Raw genomic sequence first — 26,304 nt, 5'->3', positions numbered from 1 at the left:
TATCTCCATTAATAAATCGATGACCTGTCATTTGACTGTAACTAATTTTTTGTGCTCTACACATCGTACAGGTCAGCTATTACACATAGGTTTCAGGTTTGTACAGTGGACAAGTTCATCATAATGCAGTTCTCTTCTGGATAAATCAGTTGCCTCTCACTGACCTGAATTGCTATTTTAGAGAGAAACACATTCGTAAAAACCTGAATTTACACTGTAATAATTTTTTTAGTACATTACTCTCACCCTGTTGTTCAAATATTTCACTTTTACATGTATACAAGTGTTTGTTTTTTTAATTATTATTTTAGCTACCAGAAATACTTAAATGAAAAACAACAAAAATCAATCAGCTATTTTACAGCATGTGTCTCTCAACTCCGCTGCAGTTTTCTGGTTTTGTGAAAAATTACCAGCTAGCTGCTGCCCTGCAATCCTACTCTTTGAAAAAAAAAAAAAAACTAATTACCCAATTAGATGACAACTAAGACCCAGGTAATTTACCCAACCGTACAGTCAGGGTCACACTTGTCAAAATGTACTTTTTCCTGTCTGCAAACAGTGACCTACAAGAACTACTGAAATAAAATGGCCAAATACGGGCAGCAGAACAACTGCAGTTAATGCTGAGGGGTCAAATATTCACCAGAGCCCTGAATTAAAATGTGCATATTTAAAATGATGGTGCTCCTGGACCAATTTAAATCTTTCTCAAGCATATTCTGAGGTTATTCAAAAGCACTTAAAATATGTATTTCTTTTCAACTGATTAATTCCTTCCAATGACAACTGCAAATAGGTGGAGCCACACAACCAGAAAGTGAGAAGGTGCAGTTTTAAGTCAAAATAATAAGTAGGATCAGCACAGAATTGGCTACTTACTTCTCCTTCTCGATCTCCATGGATAGACGTTTCATGTCAGTATCTTTAAAGTCAAAACTGAGGTTTTCTCTACTGAAGCTGACATCTTGAGGCATGCTGTCAGGTGCCAGTCCTGGGGACTAGGATTAGAAAAAAAAAAACAATGAGGTAGAGGTTTATGAAGTGACAGTAATCTTAAATTACAAATAGGGGAAAAAAGGCATTACTTTCAGACATAAAAATGATAGAAAGAGAAACAAAAGCGAGCAAGACAGAATAAAAATATGTGGTTTTTGCAGAGTGTATGAGCAACAATGTGTGAAAATATGACACAAGGACACAATAGTAACAGACAAAGTGAAGAAGGGCACATGAGCTGATAAAAATGTGCTTTTAGGGTTTGATTAAATTTTTTGAAATGCATATGTCACAACCTAATACACCAAAATGTAAATTGTGTAATGTGTAAGTGCACTAGTATGTCTTTATATATTTCTTTAGGATCCTCATTCATATTATATCAATCACCAGTATCTCAATGTGTGTGTGTGTGTGTGTGTGTGTGTGTGTGTGTGTGTGTGTGTGTGTGTGTGTGTGTGTGTGCGTGCGCGCGCGCGCACAGGCTAATGAATGTGGAATGTGTGGGTTTTTAACATGCTGAAAGCCCTTGTGTAGGCTGCCTGATGTGGTGCCTGGTCTTTTGCAAGTATCTCCTGTTCTGTTTGGCTTTGTATGAAAACAATTGCATGTGTCAGTGTGTGAACATGTGTGTTTTAAGGAGTCCAGATAAAACTGGTAACCCTATATGCTCATGTCATATTTAAGACCCACAACACACAATTTTCCAGATGGGGATACATTATCATTCTGTGAAACTACACTGCATGTGCACCTGCACCACCATTTGTTGATGGTTTTCCACAGAAGATATTTTCTCTCTGTGTCACTTGTTATTTTTTATGGATAATCTTTTAGGAAATTATACATAAAGTATATCAAAGAACTATGGAGGAAACATAATCTTTAGAAATATAAATTACAAAAAAGTATATTACATTTAGAGTGATCTTTATAAACACAGAGATGCAATGAATGGTGTATTGGTTATTTTTAAGCAGACATTCCTTTAAATTCTCAATAATGTATGATTATGCTGCTTTTTTTGGTTTTGCATGCATGTAGGAAAAGTGTGTTGGGGTTTGTGACATCATTTTGTGCTTTAGGATGTCATGAAGGGCATATCTTTTATCTTTTCTGATCCTCTGTACACAGATCAAAAGGTAAAATGGTATAACTGATTCGGTAATATGAGAAAATATATGGTCATTTTACTTGATTATTGGCTTACTGATGTATTTCTGAAAACAGATTGTGAATAGTTTCAGCCTCCCTGTTTGATCGTGAACACTCATATCTGACCTTTTCAGATACTATGTACTGCATGAATTACGTTATCTACCTATGCGTTTGAAGAATATGTGAAGATCAAGCCTGTGTGTGTGCCTTGGGTCAGTTACCACATAGACAGCCTTGCTGGTAATCTCCAGCAGCTTGTTTTTTGCTCTGCGCTCAGAATCCCTGGCTTCCAGCAGGTCCTGTTTCAGCTGCTCAGCCTCCTTGGCCCTGAGGTATAAACAGACAGAGAGATTGATACTTTATTCTTTCGTTCACCTCCCAGTCCTTCCAAGGAAACAGAATTATCTAAACCAAATCCAAAAATTATCTTACATAATTGGTACATTGGTACTCAGTGAACCTGGAATGTCACTTTGTTATTACGTAGATGATTGATGTATGACCCCAGAAGACAATCATTCCCGACTCCATTATTTCACCATCGAGTATCCGCACAAAGATATAAAAGTGTTACATGCGAGAGATTACATTTCTTTTGATTGTGTTCCTGAACATTCAGCAGTTGTGGGGGAGCTACGTGCCTCGAGGGTTTGAGTGGACAGAGTCATTTACATGTTGAGTACCACAGGTTTAAATTTTCTCTGTTGCAGAAAAGTGCTCATCCAAAAATTCCAGTTACTGAGAAGTGGTTAATGGTATCCATTTGTAATGATTGCCTAATAAACTGTGAAGTAGAGGCTGTAAAGTGATATTCTTAGTATGTATATTGTTTTTGTATGGAAATGAATTGATCGGCATCTATTAAGTTTTATAAAACCACTCAGTCAAGTCCCACTCTCTTTATATCCATCTGACTGCTACCGAAATAAGAAAAGTCAAGAGCGCAAGGTGTACTTGATTGATTTTATCTACTTCAGGAAGTTTAAAAAAGAAAATGTCAAAATTGCTTTGCAAGGAAGAGATAAACCCAGATCAAAAAATACACTTTTAGTATTGTAGAACTTACAAGTACTACGGTGTTATAAAAGAGACTCTTTGACAGGGACTACCACCATCACTTGGTATTGCTACTATCCGTTAACTAGCACAAATATTAGTGCTTCTAGTTCAGATGACGTGCCTCAGACCAAAGTAGTGCAACAGAGTGACTCAAGCTGCAGTGCAGAAAAAAATGCCTTTGAAATTAAAATTTTAAACAAGTTTTAAGTTCTTATTTTTTGATGTGCTCCTGGGCCACTCAGGACTTCATTGTTATTCCAACTAGAAATTTTAAAAAAGGATTTATGACTGTGAATGCAAATTAGTGTAGCCATGATCTTGATCATTTCTTTCCACAAACAGACAGGCATATAAAAACCTAACAAAGCACTCAAAACCGCCCTTTTGGTTGTTTCTGCGACACAACAGGTGCCTCAAGGAACACTGTTTACTGTTTACTATAATGACATATACACCATATGCACGTGCACACACACACACACACACACACACACACACACACACACACACACACACACACACACACACACACACACACACACAACCACAGACAAACAGGCTTGCAAAGTGACAACAATACAATCCTTGCTGTTGCAGCTGGCAATAAGGAAAAACAACTCTTGGGAAGTTAGTGAGATGTGGGAATAAGTTATTTATATCTGAAAATTATGTACTGTGTGCAAATGTCTGATGTGGATACAAAGAGAGAGGATTTGAGTGAAATGCTGCTTATTGAGCCAAAGCCACAAAGCTAAACAAATACACTGTATAGTCTCCACAGCAGGACACACTCTACATTTATCCACCCAGTCCTCCTTCTTCTTCTCCCCACCTCCTTTCGGACTCCTCGGCCATCTTGAGGGCTACCATCTTTGCCTCCAGCATCTTCTGTTCCATGAGTCGCCGCTCTTCCTGGCCACGGATGGCAGTCACTTTGATACGCTGCATCTCTGTCTCAGCCTCGGCGGCTTTCTGGGCCAGCAGCTTGGCCTCCTCCTCTGCGATCTGGGCCTTTTCAGCCAGCAGGTCCGCCGTCTGCTCTGAACGCAGCTGGAGAGAAGAAGGAAGCGCAGGACGAAAGGGCAAACACACACAGATAGAGGACAAGATAAGTTAAAAACAGAGAGAAGATATGTCCAAGAAAAAACTGTAACGGGAGGTACATGCATGTACACTCGGAGGAAATTACCTGTAGATATTGTTGATGTTGAGAGAAAATTATTTTGTTTTAAATCTGGCATATACTGCATGTGTCACAGCCATCAACACAATGGTAAACTCCAGAACGATCGAACCAACTCAATCTTACCAGTGCCTCATTGGCCATGTGAGCTTCATCCTGCAGCTGAATTAGTCTCCTTTTCAATTCGTCCCTGGCTCTCTCCGCCTCCTCCCGCAGCTGTTTCTCCCTTTGCAGACGTTGTCTTTCTACCTGAATTATACATATATATATATTTAGCAGTGTGGTAAAACATAAGATTACATGGTGGGGGACAAATGGAAACGGGTAAGAAGACAGATTAAAAAAAAGATCTGTTAACATAAAGGTGGAAAGGTAACTGAAGTGGAAAAGATGATGCACAAAAAGACAATGTGACAAAGCTTTACTGAAATACACCAAAGCAGCAAAAACTATGTGATGACATGGTGTGACCACGCCATTTTTATTAGAGAGAAATCAGGTTCAAATTTGTGTTTGTATTTGACTAGAAATTTGGAAACAAGTTCAACCCATTCTTCTGTTTCTGTGCTTTTCTATTACCGGTACCTGTTTTCTTGCCCTCTCTTCTCTGGCCTGAGCCTTCATCTGCTGTACTTCAAGCGAGTCCACCCGCCGCCGGCGCATAAACAGGTCGTGGTTCCCAATGCATAGCTGGAGGATCTACATAACAGAAATGGTTTACAAAACTCTAATTTCCCACTAACTACTAGTATTTGTCTTTATGTTTTTCAGCCTACTCAAGTGTTTTGATGAAAAGCAGTACTTACTAATCATGGTCAAAACAACTTGAATCTCAGCTCAACTCACCAGCTTGTTGACTCTTAGCCGTGAAGAGTTGAACTTGAAAACGTTGGCTTTCTTATCCAGAGGTTTGATTGTAAACTAAACATTGAAGAAACAAGAAGATGTATTATCAAACATCAATAATAATTATGTATCGTCAAATGACAAAATAAAAAAAACACACCTGTTCTGTAAGACAGTTTCTTTGGAATCCATAGAAACACAACAGGGAATTATTTTTTTTCTCCTATTTTAACTGATGTTTTTTATTGTAATGTATTATCAATTATAAACTTAGATAACGTAAGCTTAACATAATTCATTAAAAGATTGAAAACCGACACTGAACAGTGGTAGCTCTCACTCCTATACTCCCATGACTTCAATTACCTTCTCTTTTGTCCAAATAATATATATCAAGACGTTAAACTGCAGATTTCCCCACCTCTTTGTCGCTGTATGAGATATTGCGAATCTCATTCCAAGGAAAGGAGCACTTGGGTGTCAGCTTGTTGTCTGGCTCGTATATGTGCAGCCCCAGGGCATCTACTCCCAGGAGAAGATCTGTTCCCTTTTTATTCTGAAGCATATCAGCAGAATAAACAAAGCTTTTTTATTACCCAGCTGTTCAGGGCCACTGGCAAGCAGCTGTGAAACCACCCTTCCGGCCACCATTTATTTGTACCTGCATTAACCCTTTAAGACCTACCATAGAACCAAGTTCGCCAGAGCTTATATTATATTTTTACATGCTGTGGAGCCATTTTTGGGAGCATTTCAAGTTGCTATACATCAATACAACCATTATAGCCCAAACTTTAATAATATGTCTGCATTAGGTGCATAGTAATTACATAAATTGCAAAAAAGTGCAATAAACTACAAAAAAATTGAAAATCGTTTTTGTTTTTTTAACATATATTTCTAGTTAGAGAAATTTAAGAGGCTTATCCCTCAAAACTGTAAATACAAAAAAGTTACACAAACTAGTTTCCCACCACAGGAAATTTATTTTGAGTGTCTTCATAGTTTTATTTTTGAAATACACCAATTTTTATATACTGCAGGAAAAACGAAAATAAATATTATAGTGCAAATTTGCAAAATAACAGCATATGCATCAAAATAAACTATTTCCAGCAGTGCAATATGAGTCTTAAGCATCCCAGAAACGACACAGAAAGTCATAAAGTCAAACATAACTTTTAAAAACACATAATAAGTAAAACACAAGCTCATAAGGCCCCGATCGTAAAAAACTACATTTCCGCAAAATGACGTCACTTCCGGTTTCGGGCAGGTCATGCGGTCATGTGATAGTTCGCGCTGATGGACGTAGGAAGTGTTACAAACAGCTGATGGATCGGCGAAGCGTGTTTCTGGAATATCATGTTTTTGTTGCTGCAAGTGATTTTTATGCAGTTTTTGCAAAGCTATATGTGGAAGGAAACTGTGACCTAGGACAAGCTGATGGCATAAGATGTAAGTACAACTCCTCCGGTTTCATATGCAAAAAAAATTATTGCACTAGCTTACGTGGTTTCAGAGCTACCGGGATTTAAAAATAGTTACGCAAAACAGAGCGTGCCCGCTCCGATCGGCTGTAAAGGGTTAAACAGTAGTGGCTTTGTGATGCTCCTGCTTGCCAAAACTTTTTGCTAGATTTGTGATAAACAATGCCAATTGCTAGGTGTATATATGCAGTCTGTGTTTGTTAATCTGAAAAGGAATGCTTGAAAACTATTTACTTAAGTCGGGTTTTACTTTTTGTTGATACTTCAAAATGTCTTGGCTTTTAGTGAACACACTGATAAAGGCCATAGCCACCACCAGTGGATTACTTTGTGTTACAGGGTTGTTTTTGTGATGACTCACCTAGAAAATACAGAGCTAAATAGCACTATATTTAACCTAAAATATACCTATTTCTTAAAATATAACTAATAGAATCAAAAGGCAATCAGTTAAGTCAGGCTATTCTTTAATTAATAGCAACATGGTGAAACTGACACACCTCCAAATCCCTTATATCACCTGCTTTTGCGATGATGGAGCGAAGCAGCATTGACTCACCCTGATTAAAAAGTAATTCACGCCATACATGTCCAGGTCCTGAGCTATTTTTAAATACTCCATCTCAGCTTCATCCCTAGTTCAAAGACAGAAAGAGAGAAAACGATTGAGAGGGATCCAGAGGAAAGAGAAGAGAAAGACAGAGGGTGGGAGGAGAGGAGGTGCAGAAGTAGAGCGAAACAGGAGATCAGACCTTGTTTCTTCTGCTTTCGTGTGTGGCATCTGTCGTGTTTGTGTGATCTATAAAAACTCTGCCACGCAGCTCTTGCGAGGGTGAAAACATAACCACAGTGCTGACACAAAACACAACTATAATTCCCTAACAGGCTTAAGAGGTCATGCTTGATGGCAAACGAGACTTATTCCGATGCCTCCAAGACTCTAAATACTGCAGGAGAGAAAACAAATGCACAAAACTCTTCTCCCTTTCTTTCTACAGTGCTGTTAGCAAGTCAGGGTCAACTTAGCAAAAAAAAAAAAAAAAAAGAACGTTAGCATACTTTGATGGCTGAGCAAAAATTAGGACAGACTTAGCCCTAAACTTTTAATAGTGTGCTGCATGATATGGGTGGTTGGGAAATTGATGATTTAAGCTTCATCAAAGTTTTAACAGGAAAGAGAGAATTATGCCAAGTAAACAAATTTTAACTAGGTTGGACACTGAGGATCTGAAAAAATAATATGGGAGAGCTTGATTTATGGAAAAACATGTAGAAGCACATAACATGTCAATTGCTTTGATGTGTTTATGCACTAACTTCACGGCTGTACTGAGTTTTTAAAGAAATAGAAATACATGCCAAATCAACCAAAGCAATTGCTTTAGTGGGAGTTCCGGCTATAGCAAGGGTCTCCAGGACGATATCGTGCTGGGTGAGGACCACCAGCTTCCCTCCCACTGATTGGGTTGAGAGGGTTATTGATCAGTACCAGTGACTCAGTTATTACTTTTCCAAGTGCTGAGGTTTATGGCTTTTAGAAATCACTGTCCAGCATTGAACTCACCACCCACAGAGTTGTAAGACACTCCACATCCCTCACACTTGCTCCCTAATCATTTTCAGCTTAGCTCAGTTTAGCGGTGGAGCAAAGTGCAATGGCACAAAAATAGATTTTCATTCTCCTGTCATTTTAGGTTCACTACAGCAATTAGGGCAATGCAATACCTATATACAGTGCAGTATTTACTCTTAAAATAGCTGCATTCATTTTGCTTCCTATGAATGTAGAGGGTGTTTAGCCACACTTAAATGATGTAAATTCATAAGTTAATGGACTTTTTAATATTAATATTAATAATAATTTTAATTTAATGGAATTTTTTAATAGTCCATCTAGTAATGCTGCTGAAATACAAAAAAACCTCAGTTCAGAGACAACTGCTATGAAATCCTTTTTGCATTTCAATGTAAGCCAAGTCCAGTTTTACATAAAACATTTCTTGCAGTATCAAGTTTTAGGCACATCCCGTGTGAACTCAAAACTTAAATAGTGCTGATGACTGTGGAACTTCACAGCAGTCCAGTTCAGTGCGGCAGCTTTTACCTAGTCCTACCCCTGTGCTCCGCATAACATGCTGTGATCCTTTCCTCCCACATTTCTGGAGTCATCTGGTACAAGTTAATCACCTGAAATGAAGAGGAACAGATTTAAATACAGAGGATATAACACATATTAAAATGGCCACGTGACCCGACCTCGGATAACCAGAAGAAGGTGGATGGATGGAAAATGCTAATAATGCAATAATATAACAAATATGTCAATCGAGAGTAAACTATCACACCAGATACTTCAGTTCACTTATCTGTAAATTGGCCTTCATTTTGAGATCAACTACTCACCTGTAAAGCCTTAAATTACTGTAATTGTTGTAATCCTATTGATTTAACAACATCTATTCATAGAAACATACATTGCTACATCAAGTGTCTCCAGGACCACATTTTGCCATGATCGCACACGCACACCGCCTCACGAGGTGAAAACAATATCAGCTATGCTTTTGTGAACGGTTACAATATCAGCCTCTCTGTCACAGCCGGTAAATGGCCATCACTCACCCTCTTTGGCAGCAGTTCCTCCTCAGCCAAGAAGCCAGGCTTGTGAACAGCAGGGTCATAATCTCCGTACTGTAAAATAGAGCAAAAGTGCCCCAATTGTTAAAATCACTATCCACCTTTCATTCAATAACAGCCAAGACAATATCTCTCCTGGGAGCTGTTCATAAGTTAGAACTAGAGCACCTTTAAGAAAATGGTTTCCTGGACAATGAATGTCATTCATATGCACTGCACATATCAGAGCCCAGCTGTTGGGAGATAGTGTAAATGATGTTATTAGAAATATCTCTTGGACAACTGAGATCACTTATCAGCATAGATCTAGGGTGCAAATTATATATAAATAGAGATATAAATGGATTAGGCATCTCCAACTGAGGAGTTGTGGGAATTTGCTCTGGGCTACAGTAAAACAGGTACAAGGATGTGAATTATACATGCGGCTATAGTCTGAAAAGTGGAGATTTTTTAAAGTAGGCTAATATGAACACTGACTTTCTTTTCTGCACAGCTGTACATTGCTATATGCACTATGCACTTTGTGGTTGATGTAAGATGAGTCTGGTAATGAGGATAACAATTTTTAATCCTATAGTTTATATTTTTGGGAATTACACCAAGCAACAAATAGACTTTACTGTCCCAAAATGTTGATTCTGTTCATCTGGACGTAGCGTTTTCAATGGGAAACATTTTGTCGCTCATCCAAGTGACTTCACGAATCAACTTTCTGAGATTTCCTTACCTGGATGATTGAGCACGCATCGAGACAGTTCTTTATTGTGTGACTACCAGTCACTCAGTTTTTAATATGAAAATATAACTCCATTTAAAAGTTGCCCTTCAACAGTTTTCTGAATCTGTAATCCATCATGCTAACTCACTGATGAGCTGCATCTTTTGTGGTAGACCGTTATAGAAAATTACTTTTAAGGGCATCTTAAAGTGCATAAACTGAAGAGAGAAACCATCAAAGTCACCTATGCAGTTCCTGAACCTTGGTGAACAGTACACTGAAGACGTTCTGGGAAAAAGAAAACAAAAACACCCTCGCGGCTCTGCAGAAATCAAAAATTGAATTTGTCCCGTTTCTTCTAATTTTCCACAATTGATGTATGTTTACATTTTGACTGTTATCATTGTAAATATAAGTCAGAAAGGTGTTTTTTATTTATGACATTGTCTTGGGGTTTTCCACTTGAGACTGACTGTGAAACTCCAAGCCTTTGAAACCCTGTTCAACCAAATATCCAGTGACAAGTGCACACCCGCTCTAGCTTGATTATAATTGTTTGCTGCATGGCTTTGTGTACGTTGACGCTGATGAAGGCAAAGTGTAAAAACATTTCCATCACACAATTAAAGGTTTTAAATTAATCAGTGTGTTCCAGTCCCCTGTTTTCTTCTCTGGAAGTTTTCTGTTTCTTGGGTTGAGTAGTGTCTGATCCAACTGAAAGATGACTGAACAACTCTGTTTTTAAGTATTGTGTCTGTATATCTCTTCACATAGATTTCAACCATTACAACTAGTGAACCTTTTTGTTATACCTTGGTGAAAAACAGGTGCTGTACAAAACGAATTAATTTCCTTACTCTGATTCTGGAATCTTATTCTATATAAAGTTAAGGCTGCTAAAAACTGTTTACTGCTATTACTGGTATTGTATTGAAAATGTAACTGAGTCACCTTTAGTTAATAAGTAAAGCAGAAAAATACACACAACAAAGAAACTGGGAAATGAAGAACCAAAACCATGTACTTTGATGTTGCATTCAATAGAAAATACATCCATAAACAATGACATGAGCTTTGAAATGCAATTTTCAACGCAATGATCTTTTACACTTTAAGTGTCTATCTTCTGACCATGTGTCTGTCTATAACAAAGTAAAATTAACAAATACTTTGTTTGGTTGTGATTAAAGCTTTAATATTGGTATTTTTATATTATTTTTGTGCACAATAGCGTGAAAACAGTATTTAACAGACCTAAATGTAATATGCCTGCAAATCCTGAACATCACTGCAGTGACTAACAGACTGGTGAAGCCAATGGCCATTTAATTAGATCCCTTTATTTCAGTTTCCCATCTTCCCACTTCTGCTCCCGAGGTTCAACACCTGCTTGTTTGTAATTGCTTCATAATTGATGATATATAGACTTATTAAGGTTTTGTGGCTCCACTGGGCTTCAGCTCAGTGACAGACACGGTGATATTTTGCCAGTGACAATGCTCTCAGATACGTTCTGATTACTTACCTTTCAATTATTTCAAAACAACTCCAAACTACCCGTGGTAATCGACTGTCCAAGATAGCTTTTTGTCAATATCTTTAACTGATGACCGCCAACAGCAGCTCCGCAGTCTGCAACGGCTAATTAATGGACATTATATTCAATAAACCCCAAATACAACAGAAGAAGGGAATTTATCACACTATTCCATGTAAAGAAAACCAATAAAAAATGAAAAATACAGATTTTCTCACACCAGCAAAGGAAATGTTCTATGGATTCAACAATTCTCAGACATTTCTGTGCTAAATGGCAATTTTAAGATGCTTGCACAAAGAGATGGAGAAAATCTTAAACATTGCATTTACTTTAATTACCATGTAACAGTAAGTAGGCCTCAGTATTTAGCTCAAATTACTCATTTACCTAAGTCCAGGCAGTCATTATGATCACATCTTTTTGCCACCCAGCAATTATCTTGGCAACAAAATAAGATTACATATCGACCACGCAAGTGCAATATTTCATGACATCAACACGCTTGTGTCAGACCGCTTCAAACTGCTCTCATATTAGTAAATTAGCTTGATGTTTCCTGGTATAACTGTTTACACTCACTGAGTAAAACCCTACCAAACACATGGAGCACAGTCAGGTAGAGAAGAAGAGTGTTACTCAAATTAGAGACAACTTGTTACATTACTACAAGTGCAATAAAAGCTTTACAAAATGGGTTTATCTGGCTGAAACAACAAGGGTTGAATCTCACTCTGTCTGGCAAAAGCAAGAAGCCAACAGGGAAAGGCTTTGTTCATTTAAGTCATCATATTTAAACATGCTTCAGCCTAACCCATGTGCACTACAGTTGGAATAATATAAGTAACAACAATGACAAATAAATAAAAAATACTTTCTGGTTTCATAGCTAAGCTTTTCCAGTTACTTGTTGCTACAGTGAACGACTGCAAAAGGGGATTAACCTGATGTGTTTCACCAGCTTGTTGTCTATATCATTTTTTCCACAGTTCCCTGCCTCAGTGTCACAAATGTTAATGCTAGATGACCTGACTGTGGCAGGATTACCCATTATAACACTTTGGACAGGTAGAATTTTAATACTCTCAAGGCAAAGCTGACAACTTCCAATGAATACTGAATAACCAGAATTAAACTGAAAAAAGCGACATATTTGAAATCATTGTATCTGTCCCATAAAACCCAGACTGGGATACAACTACAAAGTAAGTAGATTATGGCTCAGGATTTTCAAAAAATATATATTAGTACATGTTTTGTGAAAGCCACCTGTAAAACAGAGCTATTCCCACCTGTGTCTTTCATGCCTTTTAGCTTCTCATATCCCTCCCCACTCAGCACGACACGTATTACAAATGGCCGAGTGATTCAGTCTCATTCCCTACATACCCTCTGTGCCAAAATGACTGCCTGCACATTTTTCCAGGGTGGCTTCTTGTTGAAATTCCATGTCAACACTCCCTTCTAGCACTGCACTTGCTTAGGATATAAAAAAGGACACAGTAAAACTTCTGCAGACCTACAAAGGCTGAAAAAGTATGGACACTGCTGGCTTTACTGAAAGTTTTGGAAAGGCATCGCATCAGATACAGAACCAAAACATAGAGGGTATTTACATGAACGCAACCACATAGAAAATGAAATTTTCCAGTAATCTCCCAATAAAAGGTTCAGGTTCAGGTTACTTTATTTGTACCCGTAGGTAGGTCTGGTTTGCAGTTGTAAATCATCGATCCTCACATGCACACTCTCAATACAGACACAACAGACAACAGATAAGCGTAGTACAAAATACTAAAAACTAATAATAGTTTTGAGCATCATGTAATCCACAAAGTAACAAAGCTATAATTTATTCATCTGTGTGATGGCTGCTGAACAAAGCTGTTCTTAAACCTTGTTGTTCAACATTTTGGGACCAGAAACCTTCATCCAGAAGGAAGAAACTGAAACTGACTTTGCAAAGGGTGCAAAGTCACCATGAAAACTCAAACCAGGCAACCGCTGTTAAATATGAATACTTTTAATATCTGTGGAAAGATTTAATACATAAGCTAGGATTGTTCCCTTCACCAGATATCATTTCTTAAAGTCATTTTTGAATAATTGCCCACTGTTTCTGACAACAGCTTTGGATATGTGGTCTCACATTATCTTTAAGTATGTTCTGATTTGATGCAGAATTCAAAGCTGAATCAATGACTGCAAGCTGCCCAATTCCTGAGGCAGTGACTCAACCCCAAACCATTTTCATCATAAAAGGCTTTTTTCCTGGCATGCCTCCCATGCAGGTCAAATTTCTGCAATCTCTTTCTGGCTGTATACACATGCACTTTTAAACCAGCCAGCAGCTGTGAGAATTACCTGCAGATATTGAGGACATTTTGGTGATCTTACAGACATTAAACAGTGTACTTTTGGGCTGAATACATTGGGGCAACCAATTCAAGACAAGTCTTTTAGATGACTTTCATTCCAGACTCACAAGATTCCACAATCATAGAGTTCTTTAGATGCTGGCATGAAAACATACCACACTTCAACAACAAAAAGTTGTCACTGGCATCTAGTTTGAACCCTCTAAGTTAATTTTAATGGATCCAAAAAATGTAGAGGTGTACTTACTTTTTTGTGCAACTTATCTGTTTTCTCTTCCCTAATGAAATTCTGAAAATGACCAAAAAATCTCCAGGGCTATTTTCATCAGTTATTATCTAAAAAATAATTATCATGGTCTTGGTCCATGGTTTATCATCAGATGGTCAAAAAAATCCCCACCAAGGTCATGTCTTCAATTTAAAGACTTCTGATTTTTCCCACAATCGTAGACTTGAATCTTTCACTTAGATGTAAAATATGTGGAATATTTTTCCCTTCCAGCTCATTTTTCCATTACTCAGGCCCCTGTCGTTCCCTGATAAGATGTTTAGAAAATGGATACAATAAAGAACATATAGAACACACAAAGTCCAACGTGTACAACTGTGTACAATTGGAACCAACAGTAGATATCCCCAAAGTTCAAAGAGGAATGTTGTCTTTATCATTAAAAAAAAGTTTAATAGAGACTAATTTATGCTTATTTTCTTATGGAATTTCAAGAATATAGTTTTGTTAGCAGCAAAAAAAAAGCTAAAGGTTTATATATTTATAAGATTTAACATTTACTCTCAGTTAACAAAGCGAGCTTTCCTTTGATATCAAGTTCACCGTTTAATGACGATACTCCATCAACAAATTATATTATGGATCAACCTCTTGAATGCATATTGCATTTCTCTATTTCTCTACTTTCTGATATTTCAGAACAAGTTTTTTGAAATGTTATATTATTTCTTTTGAAATATCATTCACTGAGTTGAAAACATCAGACACTGACATAAAAGACTGAAAACCCTGACAGGTTAATATGTGCAGCTTAAGAGATGATCAAAGTTTAACTTCTATAAAAAAGAATAATTTCCATGGAGTGTACTGAATTTTTCACAACTGTAAAATCCACACACACACACATAAGCACAGGGCAGCAGGTATAGATCTCAAATCCAGTAACTAATAATTATTTTATACATTTTCACATTTTTCTGATCTGTATGCGAGTGTAAGGTGGAAACTTCTATAAACCATTATATGTATTCTACATCTAAGTGCAAGTCATGACTGTGAAACAATCTGAAGTCTCTTACATAAGACTTCACCTTGGCCTTGATTAAATTGCAGTGGGCATTTTATTGACCATCGGCAAGACCATGATGAATGTTACTGTCAGATTAATCACTGATGAAAATAGTGCTGGTTATTTATGCCTTTGAGTATTTTATTTTTTTATATTCTTTGAATTCACTGTATGAAAATTACTCTGTGCCCATGCACAGGTTTTCACCTGTGCATGGGCACAGAGTTGCAAAAGAATCAAGAGTCTCTGTCTACACACAGAGTTGCAAAAGAATCAAGAGTCTCTGTCTACACACAGAGTTGCAAAAGAATCAAGAGTCTCTGTCTACACACAAATTTCGCCACCCTCTATTTTCTGCTCTATTTGCGCATTCTTTACAACTCATGCATGGTAATGTTAGCTTTTCTTGCTTCCCACTGCGTTCACTGTGAGTTATACAGCACTTTCTACTAACCTTTAAAACTGATTACACAGAAGAATTCTCTGTGACCTGAACAGAGCTATGATCCACATTATAAAGAAATTCTCTTTTAAACATTAAAGCGGTCTTGAATAAGCCTTTACTCTCCTCCTATTTCTGTCTTCAGAGTGGCATAATCATGATTAAAGATGTGGCAGAGCACCAAAGTAGATCCCACTGTGTGATATACTCTACTTCACTGTCTGCACAGTGGTTATGGACAAAAAAAGCTCATGATGAGAGAAGGAGAAGGGAAACGTCTGCCAAAACCCTCTCAGCAGCTGCACTACTAAACAAGTACCTGCCTCTTCTACAATCCCATTTTATTCGAACTGACACTAATCAAAGTGGACTGCTGATTAAATAAAAAACAGATTGTGGACCAGTATGTTATGTTGTTGCTGATACCGGGGAGCACAGGGATTGTGCTGATTTGCTGACTTTTCTTGATCCACACAGTTTCTTTTAACCTAGCCCTGTCAAATTGGCATGGAAAGGCAAGTCTCTGAGGCCTCTTGGGCAAATCTTTGAGGTAGCAAGCAAAAGCTGCACCTCAGTTTCCCGATCATTTTCTTGCGGGTTTAAGAGAGATGGGATCCTTCAACCAAGACGACTAAGATCGCTTGACATTTATTAAGTGTGCTCTTTTGTGTGGAATGATTTCCATAGCCTACAGGTAACATATGTGATCCTTTACCAATAGATCAAAGACATATAAAAACAGAGCACATTTCATACAGGGCAATGCACTTTATAGAGATAATATGCCTACTTTCATGTAAAGTACTGAAAAAATAAACAGTGAAAAGATATTGACTAGCATACACATATCACCAGCTAACAGACATCAAAGTAATTTTAATAATCTTAAGTAAAAACCAACAAAATTAAACCCTAAACCTAACCCTTGGCAAAAGCCACTCTGGAAAGGTCAGTTTGAGCTGGCATGAATAATCCACCAGTGCAATTAGTTGCATTTTCTTCCATTTTGGGAATCTTCAATGATTCACATTGATTACATTCTCATTTCTCAGGCTTTGATTTGTTTAAATCAACATTTACGCAAGTCTAGCAATCTGAATGACTGTTCAGCCAATTCCATAACCGGCTCCTAGACAAATGGCTCTACTACAAGCTTCTTCCATATTAGTTAACAACATTTGTATTTTTATGTATATTATTAGTTAGAACTAGAGTGTACAATAATTATTGAGGATCTAAAACTTATCTGGCCTATAAATTTGCTATTTCCCGAAATATATCCATTTCAGCATTTATAACGACCGATAAATGAACTACTGAATTTGAGTAAGAGACAGAAGAAACACCTTTCAACCATGTCATGACTAAGTGTTACATAGTTTGTCCACCAGAGGTCAGTCTGCAACTTCCTTGTTGGCAAGTTGTTTGGAATGTCATAAACACAACAACTAACCACGTAATCCATCAGTCACCCTATCGATCTCATGCATCATCATAGTCTTGCCTTTGAAGAAGACCTCAATATACCCAACCTCCTTCACTTAGACAGCAGCAATCTGGATCAATTAAGGGTGATTTATGACTTCTCTGTCGGGAAACCATTTGCTGCCAACTGCAGGATTTTTCCACAACAGTATTGCATCCTTCAAGGTGTTAACCCCTATTACTACAAAGTTCCTTGTTCTTGTTACAGCTTGTACACCTTACTTAAAAGAGCAAAATGCTAAAGCCATGAAACTGAACAATGGACTATTCTTTCACACCTGTTTAGTAACGAATGTCATGCTACTGTTTAATGAAAATGGATTGTGCCATTTTATTTAGCTGAGATTTCCTGCTGCCTCCACACCTGCTGGGTGGCTGCAACACCCAGCAGGTGCTTTAGGAGTGTAGCTAATTCTATGTTTTAGAACACTTATTTTAAAAAAATAAGCTTGTAGCTAGGTTCTTGGTTTGTATACTTCAGCTGAGGTTGTGTAGTACCTCATGAAAAAGGCAGAGCTCTAATATCCTACCACTATCCTAAAGACAGTGATCTCTCAAGGAGACTTTTTTACCAAGTTCCTTCCTGTTCATAAAATTCCACCTCTTAGTTTTGTAAAAACAGCCAAAAAACACTGGAACTATCAAGGGAAAATGAAATATGCTCTTCTGGTCCTTATCAAGAACTGAACAGCAGCAATCTGGATCCACATTGGATGATTTATGGCTTCTCTAGGCGAAGCCAAATATGAGAAGATTATAGAAGTCAAACCCACAGTTCATAAGAGTAAACAGTACATGCAGTACTAAATTCAGGTACTGAACAGAGAAAATGCCATTTCTTCTGAAATCCCATAAAATAAATCCATGCTGTTTACAAGTTCATTTTAGAAAGTTTTTAGTAAGCTGCATCCACAAAGTCCCAAAATGAGTACCTACCTCAGCGTGGACAGCATAGGAGGCCAACAGCACAGACGCCTCAGGGGGACAATGAATCTCTTCGTCAAGGATCTTCTTTTTCACCTGAGGAGTACCGAAATATAACCAGCTTTACTTTTTTCCTCTGAAAGCCATAGAAAGCTCTTGAGATCTTGGTACATACAAAAGAGGGCCTGACCCTGGCTATGTCAGGCTTTTTAATCAGACAGTTTCCATTTTTAACTTCACAAAAAAGTTTCCATTCATTGGTACTAAACCTGGAACCACAGACTCTAACTTTATAAATATGAAGCTGTCATAAATGAAGGTGTGAGCTTGTAAGACATTTTCTGTTTAGAGTAGATTTTTCCATTTGATAAGGTCTCAGAGACCCGACAGCTCAAAGCCTCAGAGAACAGTCTCTATTCATCTCTTCCTGAGAACCATCTTTCTTACCTAATTTTGTGAAGAGAGGCATGGACCTTGCTTAAATAACACTTGAAATGTGTAGAACGAATGAGTATAAATATACCCTGACAGAAATAGCTTTCACAATTGGGTAGCAGTACATCATGTCAACACATGCGACCATCTTTGCTCTCCTTGATCTTCTGAGTCTCTTCCTGCATGATTCAACCTGATTTCACGAGATTCCCACAATCATACTTAGCAATTTCTTGTGACTCATCTGTTTTATTTGAATTATGACAAAATGTCAATTTTATGTGTCTTTGAGCATATTACCATTATAAAGGCAGTGCTTCAAAGCAGATTACGTGTTTGCTTGATCAAAGATGGTTAAAAACAACAGTGCCAAGGGATGTGTTTATTTCCTTACATAAATGCAGTCTTCAAACCAGGTAACTTAACTTTCAACTATCACTGCTACAGTGTTTGGTATTTGATCACTTTCGAGAGAGGTCTGGAAACAGGATGAAGTGTGCCAAATAAATACTGTATTGTAAGACTTAAACATCATAGTCACATAGGGACCTATTAGACAGAGCCAGGAACTATGTACATAAAACAACACCATTTCATATGATCATTAAGATGCCCTAGGAATACCAGCTTAGATACCAGAAGAGCCTAATGACAAGTCCTAAAAAAGCACCAAATGATAACTAAAGGAGAACCACCCGTTTTTATAATATGTGTTATTTCTGCATCTCCAGGATTAACTGTTCTGTCTATGAATTCACTCTTTTCAGTGTCAAGAGTGGTAAACAGTTTGTAGCTTACAGAAAGACCGGTGCATGTTTAGTGTTGACTTAACTGTCAAGGATCACAATATTAATATGACTTTTTTTAATGGGCATGAATCCCCTATAACAAGGTCCCTCCTGATAAGAGTTCTGCTTCTCATTAGGTGTCACTACCTGAATAGCATCACCTATCAAACTAACTGAGTTTCATGCTTGCATAACTGCATACTGAGCACAAAATCTAATGGTTAGATGGTGCAAACATACTTCAGCTGTACTTATATAAGACAATTTTATGCTTTTAACCTCATTAATTTGCAAAGCCAGTCATGCTGTCTTCTCTTGTTTTTGAACTAACAAAGGTGTGGAGCCAGAGGTGACAGCCCCTAATCATGGCATGCACTCAGAGGTTGACGCTGGAATCTGGTTTACAAATGAGACAAAGTTGTTGCTAAGATTACAGGCTGAGGTGACAAAGATGTGCATGTGTCTGTTTGTGCGAGTGGTCTAAAGTATGTGATAAGTGTCTATGTGTGTTGTGTGTGTGTGTTTCTATACGGGTGGGTGACCATTTCTGATAAGGACTAATCCACCTGACATGCCTGTGACACTAAACAGAGAGCACCTCTTGACATTATAGGAATTAATGAGAGCAAAGTAATAGGAAGACAAGCAACGCAATTCACTACACATTTGTATTTATTTCCCCTTGTAGCTCTGCACTTCTTGTGCACTGCTCTTATTTCTTTGCTCTTGTCTTTTTTTAAGCAAGGTCTTCCCTTTGGAATAAATAAATTACTCCAACTACCTTTATACGGATTAAGGACACAGAGAGACACTTTATATGCCTTAAGTAGATAAGTGCTCTACCCAAACACTGGAATGCACTGCAGTTGAAAGTCACGTTAAACTAGCACATTTGGCTAGATATGATGGGAGTGTTAGGGGAGATAAACATTCCATAGAGGATATGTTATTAATTGGGGCAATAACTGAGCCTTTAAAATCTAACTATTAATTGATAAACGTGGCCGGTGGCACTGGACGACAAGCGCACAGTTACAAATCCTATCTTGTGCGAGGGGAATGGTGTGTCAGGCTCTGCGGGAAATCCTAGAAGAGTATTAAAAGGATAGAAAGGATAGTGGTAATATGCTGTGCATTGATTCCAAGTGGCCGCACACAATCAGACCTAGAGAACAGAAAAAGTATATTACAGAGCCTTCTGCTCAAGAACCTAGGGGGAAAAATATAGATTCAGAGGCCCTGTTGCCACTGGATTAGAAGAGTAAGAAAGTCACAGAAAAAGCACATTAGCCAAATGCATGTTGTGCAAATGTGCAATGGATAATCTCCGTGTTGCAAAGTATTTTCAAAGCTTTAGGTGCAGGTTTGTTGGGGGGGGTTGTTTGTTTGTTTTTTTTCAGAAAGTTCCTCCTCTGATGTTGTGTTGTTTTAAAGGCTCAAACATGCCCACACCTGCACTGGAAAATGTAGAGAGAGAAAAAACGCTCTTCCCTATTACCCAAGTAATAATCCAAAATCCACGGTTCTTCCAAGACAAGCATGTTGTGTAGCTAATATCCTGCAGTAATTTTGACTTATAGAGCTGCTGAGATAACATAATGTCAGAGACAAGCAAAAGCTCCATAGCAAACCCAGAGGCCGAAGAAAAATCTGGTAAAATCAAATATTTCAGTGTGCACTACATATGTCCTGACTTACATTGACAATGAGAGAACAAATGTCTAAATGTACAAAATGATGCACATAAACAGCGTATAGTTACTTGTAGAAAGAAGAGATGTTGTGTGATATCTTGCACTAGCTCCTCCTCTGCATTTTCAGGGTAAAACTTGGCCAGGAAGTGAAAGGTAATGGGTTCTTCTTTTGGCACCTCCTGATCTAGAACCTGCAACAACAAATAAACAACTTTTTTTTTTTTTTATTGTCATGACTCCTATATCTATATTAACAGCATTTACATAGCACATAGTTTTTTTTAAACAATTTAAGTGCAGCAGTCACCTTTTTGTCCATTTTAAGCCATGCAACTGTGTCCTTGATGTTATACCGGAGACCAAAGAACCATGTCTCTCTCAGTCCAAGAGTTCGGCACACCAAGTCAAAAAGATCTTTTCCTTTCCACTTGACCTGTAACACAGAAAAAAATAGGAGGGAATTTTGCATTCATAATATCCTGCATCTTTGTTATCTAGTCATACTGGCATTTCTATTACAACACTGGGTTCCAAGCAGAGAATCATACATGTTCTCCTCATCCTGCTGAGAGCTAAGAGGTAGGCATATCAGGGACCAGGGGCGGAGCGTGGGGGTGGCTTACTGGGCTTAAGCCCGGGTTGTTTTGTCAGAAGCCCGGGGTCTTTTGGAGTGTAATTTTTTTCATAGTTAGATGCCTGGCTGACAACTGTATAAAACAAAAAGTACACACAATATTCGAAGCACATAGTGCACACCGTGGGAATTTACGACTGTGCATGAATCCCCCCTCATATTGGTATGATCCGAGCTCAGGCACTAAGCGACTGAGCGAGGGGGCGGGGTAGCTGCTGCCAGCAGTGAGTGCGCTGTTGGAGAAACGGAGCCAGCCATAGTAAGGAGAGCTTAAGTTTGACCAGGTACCAAAGCAAATCATTCGTACCGTACAAATAATGTAAATATGACGGTGCATCACGAAAGATTGATATCAAACTGATCACTTGACCAATATTACGTTACTCGCTCTTCAAGTGAATCAACAAATGGCGAAATGAAAAGCCGAACAAATGCTATTTTTTTTAGAGTCTTAGCTTACGTGTGTTTATTTCATATTTTCAGTTCTTACCCTCCCCGACTAAATCGGTTTCAGTTATGTACTGAAATATAAGAATGGACATTAGAGGCTTCTTTCAAAGAAAAAACTCAGGTAAATGTTATTTTATATATTATGCTTTGTATGTTGTTCAGTATATTTGTATGCAAAATAAGAGGGATTTCAGTACACAGCAGGATATTCACATCTGTAACCAGATATTTACACTTTAGGGAGAAAACATAAAACAGTTTTACTGTACAACATCAATTTAGAGTAAACTTTTCTTTTAGATAAATATTGAAATATCTTTTGAATTAGTTAAATGTCAGAATAAAGAGAGACAGAGCTGTATTTTTTATCACTTTCATCAAATTTAGGAGTACATGTACACTAAGTTTATTGTTAACTAATAAGAAACTCCAGACGATTCCATTCTGAGCTGAAGAAGCTTCTGATAGGTTAGTAGAGTCCATGTGAGTAAATTTTCTGTGACATGGGAAAATCAAAAGATGTCAACCAAAACACCAGGAAAAGAATTGTGGAGCTCCATAAGTGTGGCTCAGTTTGAATACAATTTGGTGCCATTTGCAATTAAGAAATACAGATAGTTTCTCTCTTTACTCTTAAAGTTAACAAATATGTTTTTTAGATTTATCAGTCTAAAAAATAAACATTTAGTCTGATTTGATGTTACAATTAAAAAAGTGTTTGTGTTTTGATCTGAAGAGTACATAAATATGTGGTTTCAACTGTATATTTGATGATTGTCAGCACAAAGAGAGAGAGAGGAACAGAGAGGGAGAGAGAGGAGAATGAGGACAGAACAGAGGTGGAACAAGAGCAGGTGAGACACACATGTTAGTCAAATGGTTGTTTACCAAAAGTATCACCGTCCTCATGTATCTCGTACCTAGTGTTTCTTTTTAGGTTTGTTATTTTTCAAATTCTATATTTATTAAGTTCTGCAGGCTTGTTTGCACAACAAGGCTAAATAATTATATAAACTTTTCTCAATCTAAATATTGTACTTTGGTAGAATTAAACAATAAATGTACTGCAGGTCTATGATGACTTTTAGTGCTACTATCATCTAGTTCTGATTCTGGTTCTGTCTTGGTTAAGTCCTCAGTAGTCCTGATTTTGAACTGTTGTAGTCCTGTTTTAATTCCGGATCAGTTCTGGGTCTGGTTGAATTGGGGTTTAGTCCTCATGTCTTGATGCAGCCCCGATTTTGTTCTGCCTTGCTGCCTAATTAAAAAACTAGTTTAAGGTGTCCTGCACATGTGATATATATTTTTCCCTATATGAAGTCATTGTTTTTTGAACAAAACTCAAAACAGAGCCAATTAATCTTTCAGTAATTTCTACCCCCCCCCCCCCCCCCCCCCCAAAAAAAAAAAAAAAAAAATCCCACATGCATACTACCCTTTTGGGCTAAGCCCCGGGTGTTTCAAATGTCTGGCTCCGCCTCTGTCAGGGACACATATCCAATTTAGATTGGCTTTCATCTCTAGCCTCTGAGTTAACTTGGGTTGCAAGCTACTGTCAAGTGCTTCCAAGGCTGGCATGAAAAAATGCCCTAAGAACCGCAAAAGAATAGGATAAAAAACTCTCCATGCACAAGGAATGGCAACCTTGACCATGCAATACTTCTATGCAAGGCTGAAAGAACACTGTCTATATGACCAATACTTATTATGTGGTTCTTCTTCAACCCATAATTGATACAATCGTCATCCTAGCACAGAAAATAGAAACCTGTAACTCGGATGACGCTGTTATGTGTAATTACTATCTCTAAAGTTTAGTGGGGTTCCTCCCTTGTAAAAATTAAAAAAGGCATGGTGTCTGCAAGTCATTTTGAAGCCTTTCAATTCTCACATATCCCCAAGTCATTTGATAAACCCAAAACACCACACAAAGGCCAAAATTACATTTTAAAAAGCAGCATAAATCTCTGTTAGCAGATAAACTTCAGCAAACCTTATAATGCACTGACTTTTGCCACCAACTATTTCCCTGATCACATTGGTGCAGAAGACACAGATAAATATATAACAGATAATCATCTGTTATATGTTATATGTTTATATATAATATTATACATAAACTGTAGTTGATATCACCATAATATCAGCTACAGCTGTTCAGTTCATGGGTCACAGTTGACTGCTGCCATCTAGTGTCGAAAAGTGCTAATTGTTTATCTTAAAAAGGAATGGACACCTGTACCCATTCAGTTACTCTATCCATTAGATTCTTATCAAGCAGTTGTAAATACATTACAATGCATAGCAATTAGTAACTAGTCGTTATTAGCAGTACCTGGCGTTGTGGCCACGGTCACTACAAATGTCGAAAAGTCTCGGCTCAAGCTGAATGGATTTAAGATTAGTCTCACCTCGCAGCTGAACTCCAGGTCCGACTCCATTGTGGAGATCCTGACGTTGAAGGTCTTCGCTTGTTTTCTCATCAGCGAGTTAAATCCCATTTTTGCTGCAAAGGCACTTGCCATGGCGAACAGTTCAAAAAAACTAACAATTCAATTGTTCAAAGTCGCTTCTACACTTACCTACAAACTGAGTGCACGGTCAAGCCATTTTGATTAACTTTTTTAACTCTCTGATGGAAACAGAAGACGAGTCATCCGGCATAGTTGAAAGATGAACACAGCTGTGCATGTGACTTTCCAGACTTAGTATTTATCGTTCATCTATCGCTGGATGCTCAAACGAGAGTTACATGAGTTTTTAAGACTCTGACTGGCATGTTATTGCTCTATTGTTGTCCCGCAATTACGTATTTATGTTATTTTTCCCTTTAACTGCCAAAAAGAAAATTATCAATATATTCATCCCAAGCAGATAAATACAGCGTAGGCTTGTTAGGCTTGCTATTAGTTAGCTAACTAAGATTACATATAATATGAACCCTTAAGTGGCGACAACTTTAAATAAATCCGTAAGAAATACGATAATGTTCACATTTATGCGTCTCACCCAAATCATTCCGTCTGGAGACGTCAAAACACTTAACTTGTTACACATGAACTACGCTAAAAAGGAAGCGAAACACCAGCTAACCGCTGCTAACCACTTGTTAGCCATCTCATCCAATGATGCATTCGGGTACCGCCCAAAATGTTGTAATGACAAAGTAGTACATAATAATGGCATTGACATAAAATGCCATTTTATTTTATGGCAGGGCAGAATGCTATTTATGGCTAGGCCATTATAAATGAATACTTGCATGCACTTCGCTTTCTTACTCTAAGACAAGCTCAAGGGGTTCACTTTGTGGTGACTAAATCCACAACTATTCTGGTGATCAATAAAAATGTTGTTGTATTTTTCAGACAAAAATGGCAGACCTAATTGTGTTGTGTCTCAGTTATGAGAAGCAACTGCTTTAGTCTGTGAAATGGGATCATAATCTGAATATATTTGATTTTAAAGTGCTGGGCAGTAAAATTAATTAATTAAGTAATTAACATTTAAATTAAAGGAAAACAATATCAGCTCATCTTGGGCATTTGAGCAGTGGATTCTTGAAGAACAAATACATCTGTTCTAAATACAGGATCTCGTTCCTGGAAATCAACACCAGTAACCCACCAGTACCACGTGCAATAACTATCTACCATAACACTCACAGAATATTATTATTAGTAGTAGTAGTTGTAGTAGTAGTGGAAGAGAGCGTGGAGATGTGAGAAGATGGTACTACAAGATGATAGTAAGACCTGTTATGATGGATGGTTTGGAGACAGTGGACCTACAAATAGCCAGGAGGCAGAGTTAGAGGAGGCAGAGTTGACAATGGGAAGATTTGCAATGGGAATGATCATGGGCTGCCTTAGAAATGACTACACCAAATGGTGTAGTCAATACACTAAGGGTGAGTTTCGAGAGTTTAGAGATGCTTGGTTGGCGGTGGCTTGGACTTTTGCAGAGGAGGGACAATGGATGTTATTATTATAATTATTAATATCTTAAATAATTTCTCAAAGGGTAAAATGCTGTAGAATATATAAGTGAGACCTGTTAATTACATCTGACACTACTTGCCTATTAAACAAGACTTGTACTTTTTTTTTTAAAAGTTTCCTTTTATGTTTTTGACTTGCCTGTAGT

At 37.7% G+C, this 26,304-nt stretch overlaps 1 protein-coding gene across 3 annotated transcripts in view; it reads right to left on the bottom strand.

The window, feature by feature from the left end:
• The window catches only part of nf2a (NF2, moesin-ezrin-radixin like (MERLIN) tumor suppressor a), a 32,508-nt gene extending 7,217 nt beyond the window's left edge, over window positions 1-25,291 (bottom strand). Inside the window, exons 1-15 of one of the 3 annotated variants that reach the window (XM_082554727.1) lie at window positions 24,741-25,291; window positions 24,570-24,664; window positions 21,382-21,507; window positions 21,143-21,265; window positions 18,170-18,253; window positions 9,358-9,426; window positions 8,840-8,922; window positions 7,295-7,370; window positions 5,667-5,801; window positions 5,246-5,320; window positions 4,985-5,098; window positions 4,526-4,648; window positions 4,049-4,266; window positions 2,379-2,484; window positions 883-1,001 (exon numbers count right to left, since the gene is read on the bottom strand). In XM_082554727.1, the coding sequence (XP_082410853.1) occupies window positions 883-1,001; window positions 2,379-2,484; window positions 4,049-4,266; window positions 4,526-4,648; window positions 4,985-5,098; window positions 5,246-5,320; window positions 5,667-5,801; window positions 7,295-7,370; window positions 8,840-8,922; window positions 9,358-9,426; window positions 18,170-18,253; window positions 21,143-21,265; window positions 21,382-21,507; window positions 24,570-24,659 (1,541 nt within the window). In that variant the 5' untranslated portion in view covers window positions 24,660-24,664; window positions 24,741-25,291. Of the gene's footprint in view, window positions 1-882; window positions 1,002-2,378; window positions 2,485-4,048; window positions 4,267-4,525; window positions 4,649-4,984; window positions 5,099-5,245; window positions 5,321-5,666; window positions 5,802-7,294; window positions 7,371-8,839; window positions 8,923-9,357; window positions 9,427-18,169; window positions 18,254-21,142; window positions 21,266-21,381; window positions 21,508-24,569 lie in introns of all 3 variants that reach the window. The other 2 variants (XM_082554728.1, XM_082554726.1) reach the window with 2 other exon arrangements.
• Between the last annotated feature and the right edge of the window lie 1,013 nt (window positions 25,292-26,304).

Source organism: Aulonocara stuartgranti, assembly GCF_965226115.1.
Source record: "Aulonocara stuartgranti genome assembly, chromosome: 12".
NCBI lineage: Eukaryota > Metazoa > Chordata > Actinopteri > Cichliformes > Cichlidae > Aulonocara > Aulonocara stuartgranti.
Note: the sequence above shows the minus strand (reverse complement) of the source record. Positions and strands in the feature narration are given on the sequence as shown.